This window comes from Anomaloglossus baeobatrachus, chromosome 5 (genome assembly GCF_048569485.1).
Source record: "Anomaloglossus baeobatrachus isolate aAnoBae1 chromosome 5, aAnoBae1.hap1, whole genome shotgun sequence".
NCBI classification, from domain to species: Eukaryota; Metazoa; Chordata; class Amphibia; order Anura; family Aromobatidae; genus Anomaloglossus; species Anomaloglossus baeobatrachus.
In genome coordinates, this window is record NC_134357.1 from 313481924 (window position 1) to 313501570 (window position 19647).

The following is a 19647-nucleotide window of genomic DNA, read 5'->3' on the forward strand; positions in this document are numbered from 1 at the left end:
AGATTGATAATACTTCCAATGCAGTGCAGCTTTCACCTGTTCATCCTCATGTCCTGGTTTTCACACCATTATGTGAGATGCACCTCTGTGCTTATAGCAGCCTATTACCAACATCCATACTATTACATCAGGTGGGCTGCCAATACCATATGTCAGAAAAAGAATCCGGCACTCACAATGGATTGTGCAAAAAGAAGAAACACTTTATTCAGTAATTCTTTTGTGTGAAAAATATAAATGACGTTTCGGTCACACTTTGACCTTCATCCGATTAAATTTCACACTAAACAGAAAATACAAAGAGAATGTGCTATAATGTGCATAATAACAAACAATATCCAGATTTGTACAGAATATAACGCATAAATACAGATTTAAATCGTAACTACAGGAAGGACCAGTGTATCAGGAGAGCAATACACATAACATCAAAAAACATTATTAATTAGATAATCCTATGGGAATATCTATCACTTTAAATTGAATAGATAGTTTGTAACAAGCATCATTGTAGTAGGTGCATGACAAAGGCAGAGATCAGCCACAGATAGCAGGTCTGTAAAACAGAGAAGAACAATCAGGTATATAAATAAAGCAAAGCTTCTTACCAGTAAATCAAAAAGTCACAGGAGAATGAGCGCTCATGTGTATTGCGTCTATCACGCCAGGGAAATGCGCTAACATGTGTCATAAAGAGAGGGTTTTTAAAGGTCCCGGGACGTAACGTCACTTCCTGTTTTACGAAACCGGAAGTGATGTATATGGATGGCAAAAGGTTGGCAACACGTTCCAGGAAGGAAAGCCAGCATCATCACAGGGCTGTGAAACCGGAAGTGATGTATATGGATGGCAAAAGGTTGGCAACACATTCCAGGAAGGAAAGCCAGCATCATCACAGGGCTGTGAAACCGGAAGTGATGTATATGGATAGCAAAAGGTTGGCAACACGTTCCAGGAAAGAAAGTCAACATCATCACAGGGCTGTGAAACCGGAAGTGATGATATTAGCTGGAAAAGCAGCTATTTAATGAAAGAAAGAGGCACATAGTGCATTCAACACATGATGAAATCACATGATCGGCAATATACTGCATCAAAAAAGGCATACATATAATGATGGAACTCAGTAGCTTAAAGTATTGATTAAAGGGGCCAGAGGGGTAACCCATATTGATCCAGTGGAGATCATTATATGGTACAGTGTGAGATATTTATAGTATAGTTATATATATGGAAACCTATAGAAAATTATTTTTTATTATTTATTACTATTTTTTATTTTTTATTTTATTAAAAAAAGGGATCAAAATATTAATCCATGTTATTAATGTATATAGAGAAAATTAGGCATAAAAATTAATAAAAATATAAGATATATGAAAAAAATTCATTTATATAAAAAATAAAACATAATAAATTTAAATACCAAAGGTTGATTGATGAATTCATCAGATTTAATTGGCCTGTAATATTGACTAAACATAAGAGAGAAAAAATGAAAATCAGTTAATAAAACAAAATATATATAAAAAAATTGTAAAAAATACCCAATAGAATAAGATAAATACTATCCAAGACCGTATAGAAATTTATATCCATAAATATAACACACTGAATATATAGAGGAACCTAGACATATACGTGAATAAATGTATAAGAGAGTATTTTCATGAGTGGTTCACAAGAGTGCAAAAAAACCTTTTTTACATAAAGCTCCCTATATCAAATTCTCTGTTGAGACCTTTAGGTTCCATAGTCTGTAAAATAAAAATCCAAAAGGCTTCACGTTTTTTCAGGAGTGTTACCCTACTTTGACCCCTTCTCATTTGTGGAATCTGTTCAAGTACCTGATATCTGAGCTGAGATACCCTATGACCCAATTTATGAAAATGAGAAGGAAGAGGAAGATGGAGACGTTCACAGCGAATAGTAGACTTATGTTGTGAGATCCTATCACGTATAGACTGAGTGGTTTCTCCAACATAAAGTAAGCCACATGGGCATTTGATCACATAAACAACGTAGGAGCTGTCACACGTGAAGAATCCTTTAATGGAAAAACCTTGACCAGTTTGTGGATGGAACACCTTATCACCCTTAATAATATTATTACACTGTAGGCAATTAAGGCACGGAAAAGTGCCTTTACGAGGTGTACTCAAATAGCTCTGTGAAAAAGAGGGGGCAATAGGGTATGCCAATACCATATGTACACCCACAGGACAGACACCCTGATACCCCACATTACCCAGCCACCACTGAAGAGCCTGGCCTACATCCTGCATAAAAAATGTGCAAAAGAGATGCATATAAAAAATGAAGTATTGTTCCATGTTTTGGCCAAAACACATAAGTTCGAAACCCGCGTCAAGGGTCCCCATTATCTTGCATGTCTTTATACTATATTCAAAAATAATTCAAGAAAAAAAGGGCAAAAAAATCAGTGAATTTAGTGTAGGGACTTGCAAGATAATGAGGACCCTTGACAAAGGTTTCATACCTATGTATTTTGGCTGAAATATGAACCAATACCTCATCCATTATCTTCTTATCGACATTGGCTGTACTGGGTACCTCCTAGATCATGTTGGTGTAATCAACGCTGGCTGCTGCAGTGAGCCGACAGTGATCCCTGCACATGTCTGCTGATTTGAAGAGCAGGCATGTGTGGCTAATACGCGCAGGTGGATCCATGATCCACCCGTGCCTGTTAACCCCTTAGATTGTGCTGTCAAAATGTGACAGCGCAATGTAAACGGCAACGGTGGGTAATGTAACTTTCTTCGCCACCATCGAAAGCCCCATTATGCGATCACGAGGAATTGATGGTTGCCATGGTAGCACAGGGTCATGTGATGACTCCTGTTGTTATCATTACATAGTTCCTGTTACAGCCAGCAGAGAGCTGGCTGTAACAGGAATGTTGCATTCCTGCTGATCAGAACTGTGCAGCTGTGATCATCAGACTGCTGATCCTTTTAGTTCCCTAGGGGGACAAGTAAAAAAAACCTTTTAAAAAATTAAAAATATAAATGAAAAACCTAAAAGTTCAAACCACCCCCCATTCACCCCATTGAAAAATAAACGTTTAAAAAAATAAAAAATATACACACATTTGGTATTACCTCGTTCAGACATGCCTGATCTGTGAAAATAGAAAATCAATTAATGTGATCGATAAATGGTGTAGCAACAAAAAAATACCAAACGTCAAAGTTACATTTTTTTGGTTGTTGCAAATTTTGCACAAAATGCAACAAGAGGCGATCAAAATGTAGCACCTGCGCAAAAATAGTACCGTTAAAAATGTCATCTAGAGATGCAAAAAATAAGTCATCACTAAGCCCCATATCCTGAAAAATGAAAATGCTACGGGTACGGAAAATGGCGCAAAAAGTGTGCCACTTTTTTGGGACAAACTTCTGATTTTTTTTAACCTCTTAGATAAAAGTAAACCTATACATGTTTGGTATCTACAAACTTATACTGATCTGAGGCATCACAACGATGCCTCAGTTTTACCATATAGTGAACGCGGTGAATAAAATACCCCCAAAACTATCGTGAAATTGCACTTTTTTTGCAATTTTACCCCACTTGGATTTTTTTTGCCGTTTTGCAGTACAATATATGGTAAACCTCATGGTTTCATTTAAAAATACAAGTCATCTTGCAAGAAACAAGCCCTCATACATCAAGGTTGACGGAAAAATAAAAAAGTTATGGCTCTTGGAAGAAAGGAAGCAAAAAAAAAAAATGGAAAATCGCCTAGGGGTGAAGGAGTTATATACATCTTATTTGCACATTTTTTTAATGCAGGGTACAGGCCAGGCTCTTCAGTGGTGGCTGGGTAATGTGGGGTGTCGGATGTCTGTCCTGTGGATGTACATATGGTATTGGCAGCCCACCTGATGTAATAATAGGTGCTTTGGTAATAGGCTGCTATACGGACAGAGGTGCATCTCACGAAATGCTGTGAATGGCACATATGCAAACGTCTACATTTAAATTACTAGGCAACAGATGTTTGGTGGGTAAGAAAGTGATTGTTCATTAGTTTTTGGCATCTGTGCTGCCTCCGCCTATATCAGTGAGGGCCTGCTGCACCCCATTATAAATTTGTGTCTGACCATGGTATTGTGAGTATAGCTATTTTTTTATCATTTTGGTGGGGGGGGTTTCTGTTCTTTTTTTCAGTGAATTATTATTATTTTTTTAGTCTGAAAACAGCTGATTAAACAATATAGAAAACCCTAGAACGTAAACATTATTTTTTCATAATGCAAAATTTATATAGTGTAGTCACAAGAATGAAATCTTCAGTATGTGCATTATGTACAAGTACCTATAGATGGCAGCAGACTACCTTTAATACTGGAAAAAGTGACTTAGAACGGCAAGGACAAGTGAGCAAAAAAACACTAAGCTGCTGAAATTTTGAAAGAGGATCTTAGTTGTATATTTGTAGAAAAAAATTATATACAGTTTATCTATATATATATATATTTTCTACTAATTATACTTATCTATAAGATATTGGAATTTGAATACATGAGGGTCTTTAAAAAAAATCTGTCAAGATTTTTGCTACCTCATCTGAGAGCAGCATCAGCATCTAGGGGATGCGGGCCAAATAACAAAGATGTATCACTTTACTAGGTGCTGAAATTTTGATTAACATTGTTTTATCAGCTGCAAATCTACCAGTTCTCTGAATATTGAGCTCTGAATGACCCTAACCAGATTTTTCCTATTATTTATTGACAGATCTTGCTGTGCACACTGTGCATAGGCTGAAATCTGCAAATCGGTGTTTCAGGCATGGCTGGATTACATGTCAGCAGGTTTACTAGTCTTCAAGTAATAATCTCCTGCTGATAATTGATTGTATAAAAACTACACTAAGCAGCCCACTAAGTGACACATTGCTGGAATCAGGGTCTCTGCCCATACATCATGCTGCTATCAGATTACATAGCATAAACCTGGTGACAGATTCTATGAAAAGAAATTGTGTCATGCGGGTACCATAATAGAGAGTGGTCCTGTCTATTTCAGGTGTCAGGAGATTGCAGTGCATGGCTACATGAACAGTTGCACAGGTTAAAACTGCTGGCTGTGCAGATTGTTCTTGATCCGGTGCTTCAAGGGTTAAGCAGTTCATCTGGTCTCCTAACTCAGGATCAAAAGTCGGATCTCAGCTGTTCTGAGTTTCCTGTTCACCTCCTCTATAAATACCCTCCTCTCAGGTCAGGGAGTTGCCACTGATAGCTTTGCTGTAGAAAGCCTAAGGAGTCGACTTGTGGGCTGTGGAGTAAGAGGTCCTTTTGGGAGTGGTAGACAGAAATTGCTGCATGAAAGTTGTGTGGTGTTTTCTCTTTTAATCTCTTTTAAGTTTGTGTCACTTATCCTTTCCCTTTACTCCTTCCTGTAGTTTAGTGTGCCTACTATAATTGCCATTTCTTCTGCCCCTGTCTGTCTTATCCCCTCTGTGTCTTTAGCCTAAGGTGGCACTAGTGTACCTGCTGCCCTGCACACTAGATAGGGTTGTGCTCAGGGTAAGACAGGGATAGGAACAGATGCCTGCCTATGTGGGGACTGTTGCTGTTGTTGAGGGTTATAATTGCTCCATTAAAGCAGTTGACTTACCAGTACAGGTTTTTTCCTATTTTGCAAATGAAGCTCTGCTCCCTTTACTATGGTCACTAGGTCATGGAACTGGCAGGTCCACCAATTCGGACGAGCCTTTTTCAGAGCATCTTGTATCGGCATTTTAAGTCCTGAATTGAATGTGTGCTTCAACAGTCTCATGTCCTTACAGTCACTTACTCCATATCTATAGTCAAGGCACAGTTGCTCCAGAGATGTGGCGTAATCAGCTACAATCTGTTTGGTAGTCAATGTTTGCATCATGAAATTGTCAATCTGATTATCCTGTCTGGGGTCAGTGCTGTCAGGTATTTAGGTCTTGTGTCACCAAGAGTAATGAGCAGTTTTCCTGGTGATCTGATCATGTCCCTCATGTCATATTCGGTCCCTCTTTCTGTCTCTCATGACTTGTGCTCAGTAGAGATGAGCGAACCGGCCGCGGTTCGGCTCGAGTTCGGCTCGCTGAACCGAGGTCTGGTTCGAGTTTGGTTTGGCGAACTGGTTAGACGAACCGCTCGAACCCCATAGGTAACAATGGGAGGCAATCACAAACACATAAAAACACATTATAAATATACACATACAGTTAAAAAACATTGCCATAACACTTACCTGTCCCTGTGATCCGTCCTGCACTCTGTCTCCTGCCGCTATTCCATCCGATGATCACTGAATCTTCCCGGTAACCAGCACTGCCAGCAGCGATGCAGGACCTATCGTGACTTCAAAATAGCCATGTGACCAGTCACGTGTCTAGTATATCATTGGATACAGACTGGTCACATGACTATGACGCCGACATGCTAAGACCTGTGATTGCATCTCTGTTACGCTCCAACGATCCCACCAGCAACCTGACCTGGCAGGTATCGCTGGAGCGTCGCTACACGGGTTGCTGGTGAGCTGTCAGGCAGATCTCACCAGCAACCAGTGACCAGCACCCAGCCCCCAGCCAGCAGCGACGCGTGGAAGCGATGCTGCGCTTGGTAACTAAGGTAAATATCGGACAACCAACCCGATATTTACCTTGGTTACCAGCGCACACCGCTTAGCGCTGGCTCCCTGCACTCCTAGCCACAGTACACATCAGGTTAATTTTACCCGATGTGTAGTCTGACTATGTGTGCAGGCAGCAGGAGGCGTCACTGACAACGTGACAGCGGCGGACGCTGGTAACGAAGGTAAACATCGGGTAACCAAGGAAAGGGATTCTTGGTTACCCGATGTTTACCGTAGTTACCAGCGTCCGCAGAAGCCGGCTCCTGACCGGTGACACAGCCAGTCAATAACGGAGATCACCGTTGCCATAGCAACGCGCTTGGTAGCGGTGACGGGGACGTCCCGCTACTAGCACGCAGCGGCACCGGAATCACGTGATCGGAGCACCGTTGCTATGGCAACCCATGCCACCGCTTAGAGTCGGGAGCCTGTGGTCACTCTCACAGAGTGATTTCTGCACGGAGCACATCGTTCATCTCCCATGCACTGCTGTCTGATGGAGCAGACAGAGCTGCATGTGTTGAAGGAGAAAGAAGACAGAAGACCATGGATCGTGGAGGGGTGACAGGGGGTAATAAAGATGGAGTCTACAAGTGTGTCTGTGTACTTATTTCTATTAAAGTATTTTTTCTCTGTGTGGTGTTTTTTTTAACCCTTTATTGGAAATTCTTAATGGCCGGGACAAACGTGCCTGACATTAAGAATCTCTGACTTAATACTAGCTAGTAAAATAGCTAGTATTAACTCATGATTAGCCAACAAGCCACCCGGCTCCAGGGCTGTTGGAAGAGTAGGATACAGCGCCAGATGATGGCGCTTCTATGAGAGTGCCATTTTCTGGGGCGGCTGTGGACTGCAATTCGCAGCAGAGGCACCCAGAAACCTCGCACTAACCTGTGCTGTGGATCTAATCCCCAGCTGCCTAGTTGTACCTGGCTGGACACAAAAATGGAGCGAAGCCCACGTCGTTTTTATTTTTTTAATTATTTAATGAAATTCATGAAATAATTAAAAAAAGGGCTTCTCTATATTTTTAGTTCCCAGCCGGGTACAAATAGGCAGCTGGGGGTTACGGTCAGCCCATACCTACCTGCTGTACCTGGCTAGCATACAAAAATATGGCAAAGCCCACGTCATTTTTTTTTCTTAGTTTTTTGGCAAAAAAAATGCTTCCCTGGATTTTCCATTGCCAGTGAAGGTAACACCAAGCAGTAGGGGTTAGCAGCCAGTAGCTGCTCGGATTACCCTCAGCTAGCAATACAAAAAATGCAGCGGGAGCTCATATATATATATTTTTTTTAATTATTTATTTAAATAACTAAAAAAAAAGGGCTTCCCTGTATTTTGATTGCCTGACATGACAGTGCTGTAAAAATTAATCATTAAAAAAATGACGTACCACTCCGCGATATTTTTGATTCTCAGCGCAGATAAAGCAGACAGCTACGGGTTGCCACCCCCATCTGCCTGGCGTTACCTTGGCTGGCAATCAAAATACAGGGAAGCCCATTAATTTTTTTTATTTAAAAAAATAATTTAAAAAAAAAATGACGTGGGGTCTCCCCATTTTTGATAGCCAGCTAGGGTAAAGCAGAAGGCTGTAGGCTGAAAACCACAGCTGGCAGCTTTACTGTGGTTGGGGATCCAATGTGGAGGTCACCCCAGGCTCTTTTTTATAATTATTTTATAAATAATAATAATTACAAAAAAAAAAGTAGGGTCCCCCCCAAATTGGATCGGATCACCAGCCAAGGTAAAACGGACAGCTGTGGTCTGGCATTCTCAGGGTGGGAAGGTCCATAGTTATTGGCCCTTCACAGCCTAAAAATAGCAGGCCACAGGCGTCCCAGAATTGGCGCATCCACTAGATGCGCCAATCCTGGCGCTTCACCCCAGCTCATCCCGTGCCCTGGTTCAGTGGCAAACAGGGTAATAAATAAGGTTGATACTAGCTGTAAAGTCACCTGACATCAAGCCCAGCAGTTTGTGATGTCATGGCGTCTATCAGATACCCGACATCACAAACTGTCAGTACTAACAAAACAAATAGACGAAAAAAAATGTATTTGAAAAAACACTCCCCAAAACATTCCCTCTTTCACCAATTTATTGTAAGGAAAAAAAATAAAGGGGTCCCACGATGACTCTGGACCGTCTAGAATATGGGGGGACACGCTCAGGGAACATATCTCCCATTTCCTAGGAGTGCAGACCCTCCATGTGAGGAGTGTGGGTGCAATGAATCTGCACCCACTCTCCCTGGGACCACAGCAGCAGAGTCCATGTCGTAACTGTTGCTACCAAAGCTGCAATGCCCTGCTCATGAGGTAAGGGCATGCCTAATCAGGAGAACTATTCTACATTTCCAAATATTGGTATTTGCTGATATTATTGCTATTCCACCTACTATATATTGGGGATAGGATCTTGGAGATGGAATACCCCTTTAAGTTCAGTTATCCAGCTGAATGAATACTAAACAGAGCTCGCTATTTAGACATGTTTTCTTGTGGCGTATAATGGACTCTCATGTTTGGTAGTCGTTCAGCAGGGCAACTATAAAATCAAATACCTCCATTTGGAAATGTAGTATAGCTCTCCTGATCAACTATGTTCCTTACCTCATGAGCAGGGCATTGCAGTAGCTTACAGATGCATGGTTACCACCACTCACTGTGTCTGAACACAGGAACTTGAGCTGACAGCCGCTCTGTGCATGCGGCAGCGTCTATTGTGAAGGAGGGGGCCGCGGGGGATCAACGCTGCACAGGTACCGTGGGACACCAGGGAACACCGGTGGGGTTATAGGGGGTGATCTGGGAGGGCCTGGGGAGGAGTTCTCTGTTGCATGTGTCATGGCACATGCGACAGAAATCAGAGGAGTAGGGTGAATGCGGCCGGCTCGCTGCTGTGCGCGCGGCCATCTTGGATTTTCCGGGAGAGGGTCAGGGGGCAGCACTTTGGCAACACCGGGGGACCGGGGAGGAGATTTATCTCCCATCTGACATGTTTGTTCATGCCAGATGGGAGATAAATAATTTTTTACCGGTGTTGTCATTTACTGTAACGTGATCACCGGTATACGGTATATACCGGTGATCACGTGAGCGGGGACCGGACAAACCGACCTGAATCATGATCTCCAGGGTCTCAACTACCCCTTGAAACCCCGGAGATTTTCTGACGCTGGGGGGCGCTATTCACTTATTTCTGCCTGCTGTTTATAAACGGCAGATTAGAATAAGGCTACATTCACACGACCGATCCGTTTTTGCGGTTTGCAAAAAACGGTCAGTTTTTTTCACGGGTGCATCCGTGTGGAATCTGTTTCCGTTCCATATTGTTAGGTCCGGGTGGTGGATCCACTGGGCTGTGCACCCCATTGGAGGCCTGGGTACACGTTATCCAGAGCAATAGCGTGGCAGGTACTGCGTCCCACAGGGGATGGGTAGAACAGTCACTGGGGCTTCAGAGTTCCTGGAGACAGTGCAGGAATCCGGCAAAGGTGCCGGGTAGGAATGTCAGGCAATAGTATGATCACAGGACACGGAACAAAGGGGACCTGAGCACCTAGCTTTCAAGACAATGCTTACAAGACACGTTGATCAGGCCCCGCCCACATGGAAAGGCCAGTCTTATATACCCAGCATAGCCTCATGTCATATCCTGCTGCAGCAGTGCTGGGCCCATAATACCAGGTGAGTGGGCGCGGCCCGACCCTATACAGAAGCATGAGTCAGACACATGAGACTGGGGACAGGACACAGGAAAGCTCAAGCGGGAGCGGCAGCAGAGACCGGTGGACCGGATCAGTGGGTAAGGAGCGGTGCCGAGGCATCGGGAGCGTGACACGTATACGGTCCGTATGTCATCTGTTTGTCATCCGTGTGACTTCCGTTTTTATGGCATACTGCCAAAAAACTGAAGGAGGGAAAATACATAAATTTACCCAGGATCCATAGCTACAACCTACATTAGGTGGTCACATGTTTACTCCAGTGCCATTTTCTACTACTTTTCACAGCGTAGAGCGCTCTGGTGATTTTCCTGTGCTTGTACACTTCATATCAGTCTTTTCTGTAATTATAATGGCAGAAAGACACATAATGTTCCACTCTCCTGCATTTTGTAATTTTGCACCATTTGGTGCCTTTCATGTGGCACTAAGGGTAGCTTAGCCTTGTATTTACCAAAATAAATAAATAAATTAAAAAAAAAATTGACGTGGGATTCCCCCTATTTTTGTAGCCAGCTAGGGTAAAGCAGACGGCTGCAGCCTGCAGACCACAGCTGGCATCTTCACCTTGGCTGGTAATCCAAAACTGAGGGCACCCCACGCTGTTATTTTAAATTAAATAAATAATTAAAAAAAGAACCACGTAGAGGTCCCCCCAAAATTGGATCACCAGCCAAGGTAAAGCAGACAGCTGGGGTCTGATATTCTCAGACTAGGGAGGTCCACTGCTATTGGACACTCCCCAGCCTAAAAATAGCAGGCCGCAGCCGCCCCAGAAGTGGCGCATCCATTAGATGCGCCAATCCTGGTGCTTCGCCCCAGCTCATCCCGTGCCCTGGTGCGGTGGCAAACGGGGTAATATATGGGGTTAATACCAGATGTGTAATGTCACCTGGCATCAAGCCCTGGGGTTGGTGAGGTCAGGCGTCTATCAGATACCCGACATCACCAACCCAGTCAGTAATAAAAAAAAAAAATAGACGACAAACACATTTTTATTTGAAAAAACACTGCCCAACACATTGCCTCTTTCACCAATTTATTAGAAAGAAAAACAAATCCAGGTCTTCTGTAATCTAAGCGGTTCCCATGACGATCCATACCATAGTCACTGGCCCAGTCAATGAAGAACAGAATGTTCCCCATTGGCTGGGAGAGCAATGCAGTGACCTGAGCTAACATCAGAAGGTCAGCCCAGGTCACTGCAGGGCATGACAAGTGCTGCTGTCAGGAACGAGGTACATTACCTGCGCTGATCTCCTGCACTGCTGATACTGCACACTGACTTCAATCAGCTTCACAGCCAAGTATCGCGAGCGGCCCGTGACATCACCGCTAGTGACAGTCTCGGGCCGCAGTGACAGATGTGAAGTGGCGGCCATGGAAGACAGTGTCAGTGCTGAGGTCGGGAGGGCAGGACTTCATCACCGCAGGTAAGCTGAGCAGGGCCATGTGTGCGGTGCGAGGTGGGCAAATCCTAGCGAGGTAATGTGTGCGGGTGTGAGGTGGGCGGAGCCTAGCAGGGTAATGTGTGTGGATGTGAGGTGGGCGGAGCCTAGCGGGGTAATGTGTGCGGGAGCGAGGTAGGCGGAGCCTAGCGGGGTAATGTGTGCGGGTGTGAGGTGGGCAGAGCCTAGCGAGGTAATGTGTGCGGGTGCGAGGTGGGCGGAGCCTAGCGGGGCTATGTGTGCGGGCGGCGGAGTGTGAAGTTGGTGGAGCTTAGCGGAGCCATGTGCGCTGAGGATGCCAGTGCCGGGGACTGCATGGCTGGGGACGTGTGTGTGTGTACATGCTGAGTGCAGGAGGGGGGCGGAGGCAGCTGAGCGGGGAAGTGTCGGCTCCCTGCACACGTAACCAGGGTAAATATCGGGGTACTAACCAAAGCGCTTTGCTTGGATACCCGATGTTTATCTTGGTTACCAGCTTACCGCAGGCTGCCAGCGATGGCTCCCTGCACACTGTAGCTGTAAAAAGCCCTACTTTTGCTGCTAGAACCGTTCTCGAACGAAACTCGAACTATCGAGCTTTTAGCAAAAAGCTCGAGTTCTAGTTCGATCTAGAACTCCCCCCAAAACCACTCGAACCATGAACTGGAGAAACTCGAACCTCAAACCGCGCTCAACTCTAGTGCTCAGTCAAAGTCATTCTCTGGGATACTTCATATCCCATTCTGGCCTGGTCATATTTATTATGGTCTTCCAGTCATTCCTTATAGTTAGTCAGAAACCTCTCTCATACTTGTTCATCCAGTGTTCCATTTACACCTGTACTCAACTTCTTCAACATTGTTCTACAGCCTTTGGTTGCTTCCATACCTCTCATATGTTGTACACCGGGACGTAACGACTGCAGTGCGCCGATATAGCTAATCTCTGTGATCGCCGGTGCTGGGGCCACCTGGACCCTGGAGTAGGTGAGTATGAAGTATGATTTTTTTTTTTTCTTTTTTTCTCAATGCTGTATGGCGGACATAAATAAATATATATATATATATATATATAAGTTTTTCTATAGCGCCAACATATTCTGCAGCACTTTACAATTCAGAGGGGAGATGTACAGACAATATGAGGCAATACAAAATAACAAAATTAAGATACCAGGGGGAGTGAGGGCCCTGCTCGTAAGCTTACAGTCTAGGAGAAAATAGGGGAGGCACAAAAGGTGAATGGAGGGGAGAAAAGCTTGTTATATATGGTCCAGCCATCGATTTAACAGGGGATTCAAAACCAGCTGTATGAACCTGTCATCGCCCAGAATTTATACAGGTCCAGGGGACAAGAATTGGAAGTAAATTTTTTAGGAAGGGCAGAAAGGGACTAGATTAGATGAGGGCAGTGAGCTGATAGGCTAGTCTAAAGAAATGCGTTTTTAGGGCCCGCTTAAAGGTGTGGATGTTGGTAATTAATCGGATTGCTCTTGGTAGTGTGTTCCAGAGCGTAGGCGCAGCTTGTGAGAAATCTTAGAAATCTTGAAGACCGGAGTGGAAGGTTCGATGGGCATATGTAGCGCCCCTGAGATTGGATGCTACAGGGTATTGTTTTTATGTATTTTATAATATCCGTTCACCTTGGGCAGGCAGAGGTTAAAATCTTAGTAAGTTTCATATCCTGCTTCACACAGCCTTGCACACAGCCAGTGGGGACATTCCTTAGGTGGGGGCACATGCAAGAGGGAGTTACAAACAGACAGTTTACCTCAGAATGCCTTGGGAAAGCACTGAGAGAGGACACATAGTGACCAGCTCCCTAAGGGAGCTCTTTCTCTCTCAGGGAGGCAGAGCAGTAGAACCACTAAGTCCAGACCGATTCATACACCCTTTCCTTACCGGGGATGGGGCGAGTGCATGGCTGAGGACCCCTAAGCTGAGAGAGCAGACAGTGCCAGTTAAGAGGCTCCAGGTCCATTAGCCAGCAGAGACCTGGAATGGGAGAGGTGGCTAGCCGGGATGAAATACAGAGCCCTACAGCTTCGGGTGGCAGAGTAATGGGTCCCAAGAGCTCCAGAGACAAGGAGTGGACCACCACACGAGAGCACAGGGGGAGAAAGCCCACATGCTGTTCTACAGGACTTTACCTCTGCCCTGCCTGGGAACGACACAGAGTCATTGCATGAAAGAACTGTGAGTAAACCAAATTTGAAACCTGCAACCCAATGACTCTCACTCTGTTTGTCGTCGCCTTGTGATCTGCCGATCCCAGTTCCCCGTTCTCCCTCCCGGGGGGGCTCCACCTGTGGGGAGCAATATCATCCCGGCTGCCCCCCAACATCTCCCCCAGCGAGGTATCATGCAGCGGAAGCATTATTTTTGGCCGCACACCACAGGTGGTGTGGTCGACATCATCCGTTCCACTCCTGGAGGAGGAAAGGTTGGAGAAAGGGTCCACAGCGGAGGAGGCCGGGACCCCAGTCACCACCGTAATTGGTGACTACCTCTCCAGGAACAATTTTTGCTAGCCTCCCTTTATTGTGCACCACGGGGCCACGGAACCGGGTCAGGCCACGACTTTTACAAACCACTGGCCCGGCGACGGGTATACAAGGTACGAAGGTAAGCTCCTATCTTGAGCTCCGTGGGGTGTCACACATATATGTATATATGTGTGTGTGTATGTGTATGTGTATGTGTATATATATATATATATATATATTACACACACACACACACACACACACATGTGACGCCCTGGGCAAGCCAGGGGTCACAGGTAATGACATCACCACACCCTACACCTCGGTTAGGCACATCTAAGCTAGACCAGAAATCCTTGTTGCCTTCCCCAGGGGCTGATGTCCACACCAGGGGGTGGAGCCAGGCGGTTGGTCTCCACCCACCGAGGAGTTCACAGTCCTGGAGGAGGGAAAACGGGCAGATTAGTTTTGAAGGAGGAAGTGAGAGGAGTTGAGTGGTAGAGGAGCAAGTGAGAAGAGTAAAGTGACAGCTAAAGAGCCTGAGAGCGTACGGGTGTGTGCCCCAGACAGAGACAGCAAGGTTAGCAGACGGCGGTGACCGTCTGCAGGAGTGGCCTATCGGAGGTGACGTAAGGACCGTGGATGGGTGGTGGCCCGGCGGTACCGGCCCGGTACACAAGGAGAAGCCAGCACCATTGGCAGGGGCCTTTCGGATCCCGGCAAGGCTTGGAGTCGCCGTGAATTTGCCAAATCCATCAGTGAAGGGGACCCCCGGGTCTCCAAACAACTAAGTCCCGATTGAAGGCAACAGTCCAACCGTATGAGAGAGACACCGCCAAGGCACCAGTTTCTCAGGGCCAGCGCCTGCGGGCAAAGAGGGGCTCCTCCGGCCCATATCCAAGTCAGGGAGCGGGTTACCGGTGGGAACCCATCGCAACCAACAGAAGTACTAGGTGCAGGGAAAGAGACAGTCACCGTTAACTACCGGGGAAAAGCAACAGCAGCCGTCCGTGGGAACCGTCTTTCCAGCCGTGTGTTTTACCGAGAACTGTGTCACCGTCTCAGGCTGAGTGAGTACCACCGTGCCGTACGGCACAGCGCTGCCCCCGCGACCCTGCACCTCACCAGGCCCCGCACCTGGCCTGCCATTCCTCATCCACCACCCCATCACTGGGCCCCGGGACAATCAACCCCTACCCACGGAGGGGGAGAACTAACAACTCTGCTGCTCCCTGTCACCACTCCCGGGATCCCCACACAGAGCAGCGGTGGTGTCCATACAATCACCACAACCGTGGGTGGCGTCACGGACAATAAATCCCCAAAACCAAACCCCTTTTCACTCACGGGCGAGGAGCGCCGCTCGAGTCCCCGGGATCCGGCCCATCGCTCGAGCCACCGAGCCGCAGAGGCTGCAGCAGCAGCGGCAGCCAGACCCGAGCAGTGGGAGAGCGCAGCGTCCCCTCCTCCGCCCGCGACAACTTGGCGTCACGAACAGGATCTTACCGCTCTGCCGTTGGGTAGAGGTGTGCCTTGTTACCGCCGGAGGTGTCCGGCCAGAAAATTTCAGAAGCCGCCATCTTTGGCGCGAAAAGTTCCCGCTCAAGCGTCTCCTCGAGTAGTGGAGGCGCGAAGGCCAAAATCCCGCTCCGATAGAGGAGGAGCCGAAAAAGAGGCTAAGGGGGACGAAATGGCGACTGGTCGCATGTAGCCGCGGCTATAAAGGCAGGGACGCCAGGACTCTTCAGCCATCTTGTTCCTGGGAGAGGCCGCCAGCAACATGTGGATGCCGTCCCGAAGCAACGTAGCCCCCGCGCCTGGAACCGTGGCGTGGGTGGAGATCCGGACCGCGCAGCTCTACCAGAGGCTGCAGGTCAAAATGCAGCTCCTCATGGAGGAGTGGGAGACCGACATGGCGGAGGTTATAGCGGCCGTGCGGAGACGCGAGGAGGAAGCTGCGGAAGGGAGGGTGAGTGACCCACGCCCCGATGCCCTTGAAGGGCCGGTAATTGCGGCTGTGGGACCCGGTCTAAACCCTCTCACCCTGCTGCCTCCCTCGCCACCCGTCCCGGAAGCCGTGACCCCGCCACTAGGCCCGCTACCACCGCAACCGGTAGCGATACCCAGCATGCCCGCCCCGGCGGGCCGACCTGTAGCCGGAGCCCGTAGTCAACCGGATGTGCTGCCGTGGAAAGCCCCGAAGCCTGAACCGGAGGCGTCCCCTGAGAAGTTCCCTGAGCCGGAGCCGATAGCCCGCTCCGTGCCGAAGGCCCAGCAGAGGAAAGCCCCTGTGCCCATTCCCCACACCTCGGCTGAGGTTGCGCCGGGTTGCCGCTGTAAGGTGGCGTCTAAGGCCAAGTCACCGCGGGACCTTCCGCCCAGGTCACCAGTAGTGGGCAGTGTCCAAAAGGTCTCGCGGGGCCCGACCCGTGCGCCGGAGCTCGCAGCAGCGCCGTACTGGGACAGGGAGCCGGTACCTTTGGGCCTGGAAATCGAGGAGAGGGAAAGAAAGAAGGCAGAGATGGTGGCCCGTACAATCCGGGAGAAGGAGAGCCTGAGACAAGCGACCTTCCGTGTCCGGGGCCCGCTGTATGAGAGGCAGGTGAGGCGGTTTGACTTGTGGTCGCCTAAGGATCCCTTTGTCTGCAGACGCTGGCCCGTGGGATCTCTGAGCCGTGGCAGTGGCCTTTTATCCCCCTCGTTGCGTTGGGCTGTTGTCTTTTATTAAGGACTTTGGGTGGGACAGGACCTCTTGTCCTGGCCGCAATCAGTTAATTAATTAAATCCAGTAGCATCTGGGCCTAGCTTCAGGGTCTGACTACCCCCTTTGTGCTCCGGTTTCCGAGTCGGTTCACCGGGTCGGTACCAGCGGGCCACTACCCTGTCCCGGTCCACCTCAGTTCCACCGAGCCATCTTCCCGGCTCCTGCAGATGAAGACCACCATCTGCCTCCTAGCCAAAGGCACCAGGGCTCCTACCCTGGCACCTGTTCAATTTGGGTATTCGCCTCTGCTGGAGCTGCACACAGCTCCAGCCCACAATCCTCTCCAACTTGAACTCTCAACCTTTCTGGCTTGACTTGACTTGTTTCCTGCCCTTGGGCTATCTAAGACTCCTAGGTGGGCATCTTCCAACCGCCTGGTTCCGCCCCCTGGTGTGTCTATCAAGCCGTGAGGGAGCTGACTAGGGTTTTAAGGGTTGGTTGTGTGTTACCTTTGAGGGAAAGGTGTAATGCGGGGCCCCATTTGTGACTACCTGGCTGGCCAGGGCATCACAAATACATCTTCAACATAATAGGTCACTTTTTAATCCTTAAAATGATTGGTTTCTAAAGCTTAATGAGTGTGCTGATTGGTTATTTAGCACAGATACGTAAGTGGCAGGGTGTGCAGTCTTCTAGTCCTCATCTTATCTTGGCATATATCTTAGAGTTGCAAAGTTTGTTCACGTGTACCAAGCGCCATCTTAGATTACTAGATGTTCATAAGATGGTGAGTTTAAACATTATACAATATTCAAGTACCACACATTATCATATTATAACAAATTCAAACATTATAATATCCACATTTCAGTCCAAAATCCGATGATTTCCTTTACATGCTGAACCAAAAATGGATGTCTTCCGCCCCGGCGCAGACCGGGGTACTCGGATCTGGGATGGTCGTGGTTCGAGGGGTCCGGACCCGGGCTCGGTACTCACTCCGATCCTTGATTATTTACAGGGGAGACGTTCGTGATGCCACCTGCAGGTCGTGGAAATGGGAGTAACTCTGCTGCTGGAAGGAGTACCGGGGCAGATGGTGGGGAGCAGCAAGGTGTCAGTCCCTCCGCAGGTAGGGAAAGCTCCAGCCTCTGGGGTGTTTGGTGGGATGTTTGGGAGCGCAGGGTGTAGGGGAACCAGGTTACTCACTGTGGAATAAAGTGATTGAATCACTTTAGCACTATTGCACTTTGTCCCCAAGAAAATTGGTTACTGATTTTGTCTGAACCCTCCTCAACATCTTCCATGATAGAGCCTGTTCTGATATAAAACCCTATTTCCGTAGAGTCATACTCACATATGTGCTAACTGATAACAGGCTCTACCCCTGACAGTTAATTCTTTGCACCTTTGTGTTATTTTGACAGTGCAGAAAAATCTTTTTGAGCACTCCTATACTCCCAGACTAGCTGCACTTGTAACTTAGGGAAGGGAGAGGAGGGCAAGCCGACGTTTGAGCGGGGGCGCCATTACGTAACCTAGGGTGCCGACCTCCGCAGGCTAGGTAGGGAGAAGTGTGAGGGTGTTTGACCACTCCCATTCTGCACTGCAGCACTTTTCTATTTATTTATATGTATATATATATATATGTGTGTGTGGTTTTGTCATATGGGATATCTATTTTAATCTAAATTAATTAAAAGTGAATTTTTAAAGGGTTTTTCTACGGTTTACAGTTTATGATCCCTTAACAATTATTTATGACGGTTTTTTAAGGATTGCAGTACCCTGTGGCACCCTGATGTATTCAGGGGCACGACAGATGCAGAGTGTCTCCTGTACGTCTGTTGCTGGCTGTATTGCCATGCCTCAGTCAGTTTGGCTAGCCCTCGAACTGCCGGCTTATCACTTCCTAGTTTGTGAGTCTCTTCCAAAGTTTCTCCGAGAACCTCCTTCTAGTTTTTGGTAGCCCTTGCACTTTCTGCATAGCCTTTATGAGTATAGCAGTCCCACTACCGAACAATTTTAATGGAATGTGTTTGAGGCCCTCCTTTATGTCTAATATAGGGTGTATCAGAGCCCCTCTTCTTTGTAATTTTTGCAAGTTCTTGCATTGTCTACATTGCTTTGTGAGTTTGAGTTCCTTCTTTATAAATTAAACATGATGTAACACACAAACACACACACACACACACACACACAAACACAAACACACCAGATAAGGTACTAAAATGTTAAAATTACATTTACCGGTGACTACCCTCGCTTGAAGTTTCATTTACCCCTTTACTATGTCATCTACTGTAGTCATAGGAGATGGGAAAATAACGCTGAGCAATGGCCGGGCAATTAAGGCTATGTTCACACTTTGCATTTTTGCAGAATTTTTGACAGCGTCTTTTAGCAGTGTTTTTGAGTTTGATGTAAACACATAGTGAAAATTACGTGCCGACAGCTTTCACTTACAGCTGACTGGCATGGGAAGAGGTGCAGTGACTCATATCAGTCCCCGCACTCAGATCGCTGTGATTGATCAGTTAATCTGACTGATCGATCTCAGCATGATCATGCAGAAAAGTGCTGAATGTGAGCATCACGGTATGAGCTCAGCTTAGCTGACAGCCAAGCTCCTGCAGTAACAGCAAGG

The 19647-nt window shown here is 46.9% G+C and overlaps 1 protein-coding gene across 3 annotated transcripts in view; it reads right to left on the minus strand.

Annotated features, from left to right (window-relative positions):
- Positions 1–231: 231 nt before the first annotated feature.
- Positions 232–19647, minus strand: part of PCTP (phosphatidylcholine transfer protein) — a 126827-nt gene continuing 107411 nt past the window's right edge. Inside the window, exons 6-7 of one of the 3 annotated variants that reach the window (XM_075349715.1) lie at positions 1427–1475; positions 514–556 (exon numbers count right to left, since the gene is read on the minus strand). In XM_075349715.1, the coding sequence (XP_075205830.1) occupies positions 1455–1475 (21 nt within the window). In that variant the 3' untranslated portion in view covers positions 514–556; positions 1427–1454. Of the gene's footprint in view, positions 557–1426; positions 1476–19647 lie in introns of all 3 variants that reach the window. The other 2 variants (XM_075349713.1, XR_012754261.1) reach the window with 2 other exon arrangements.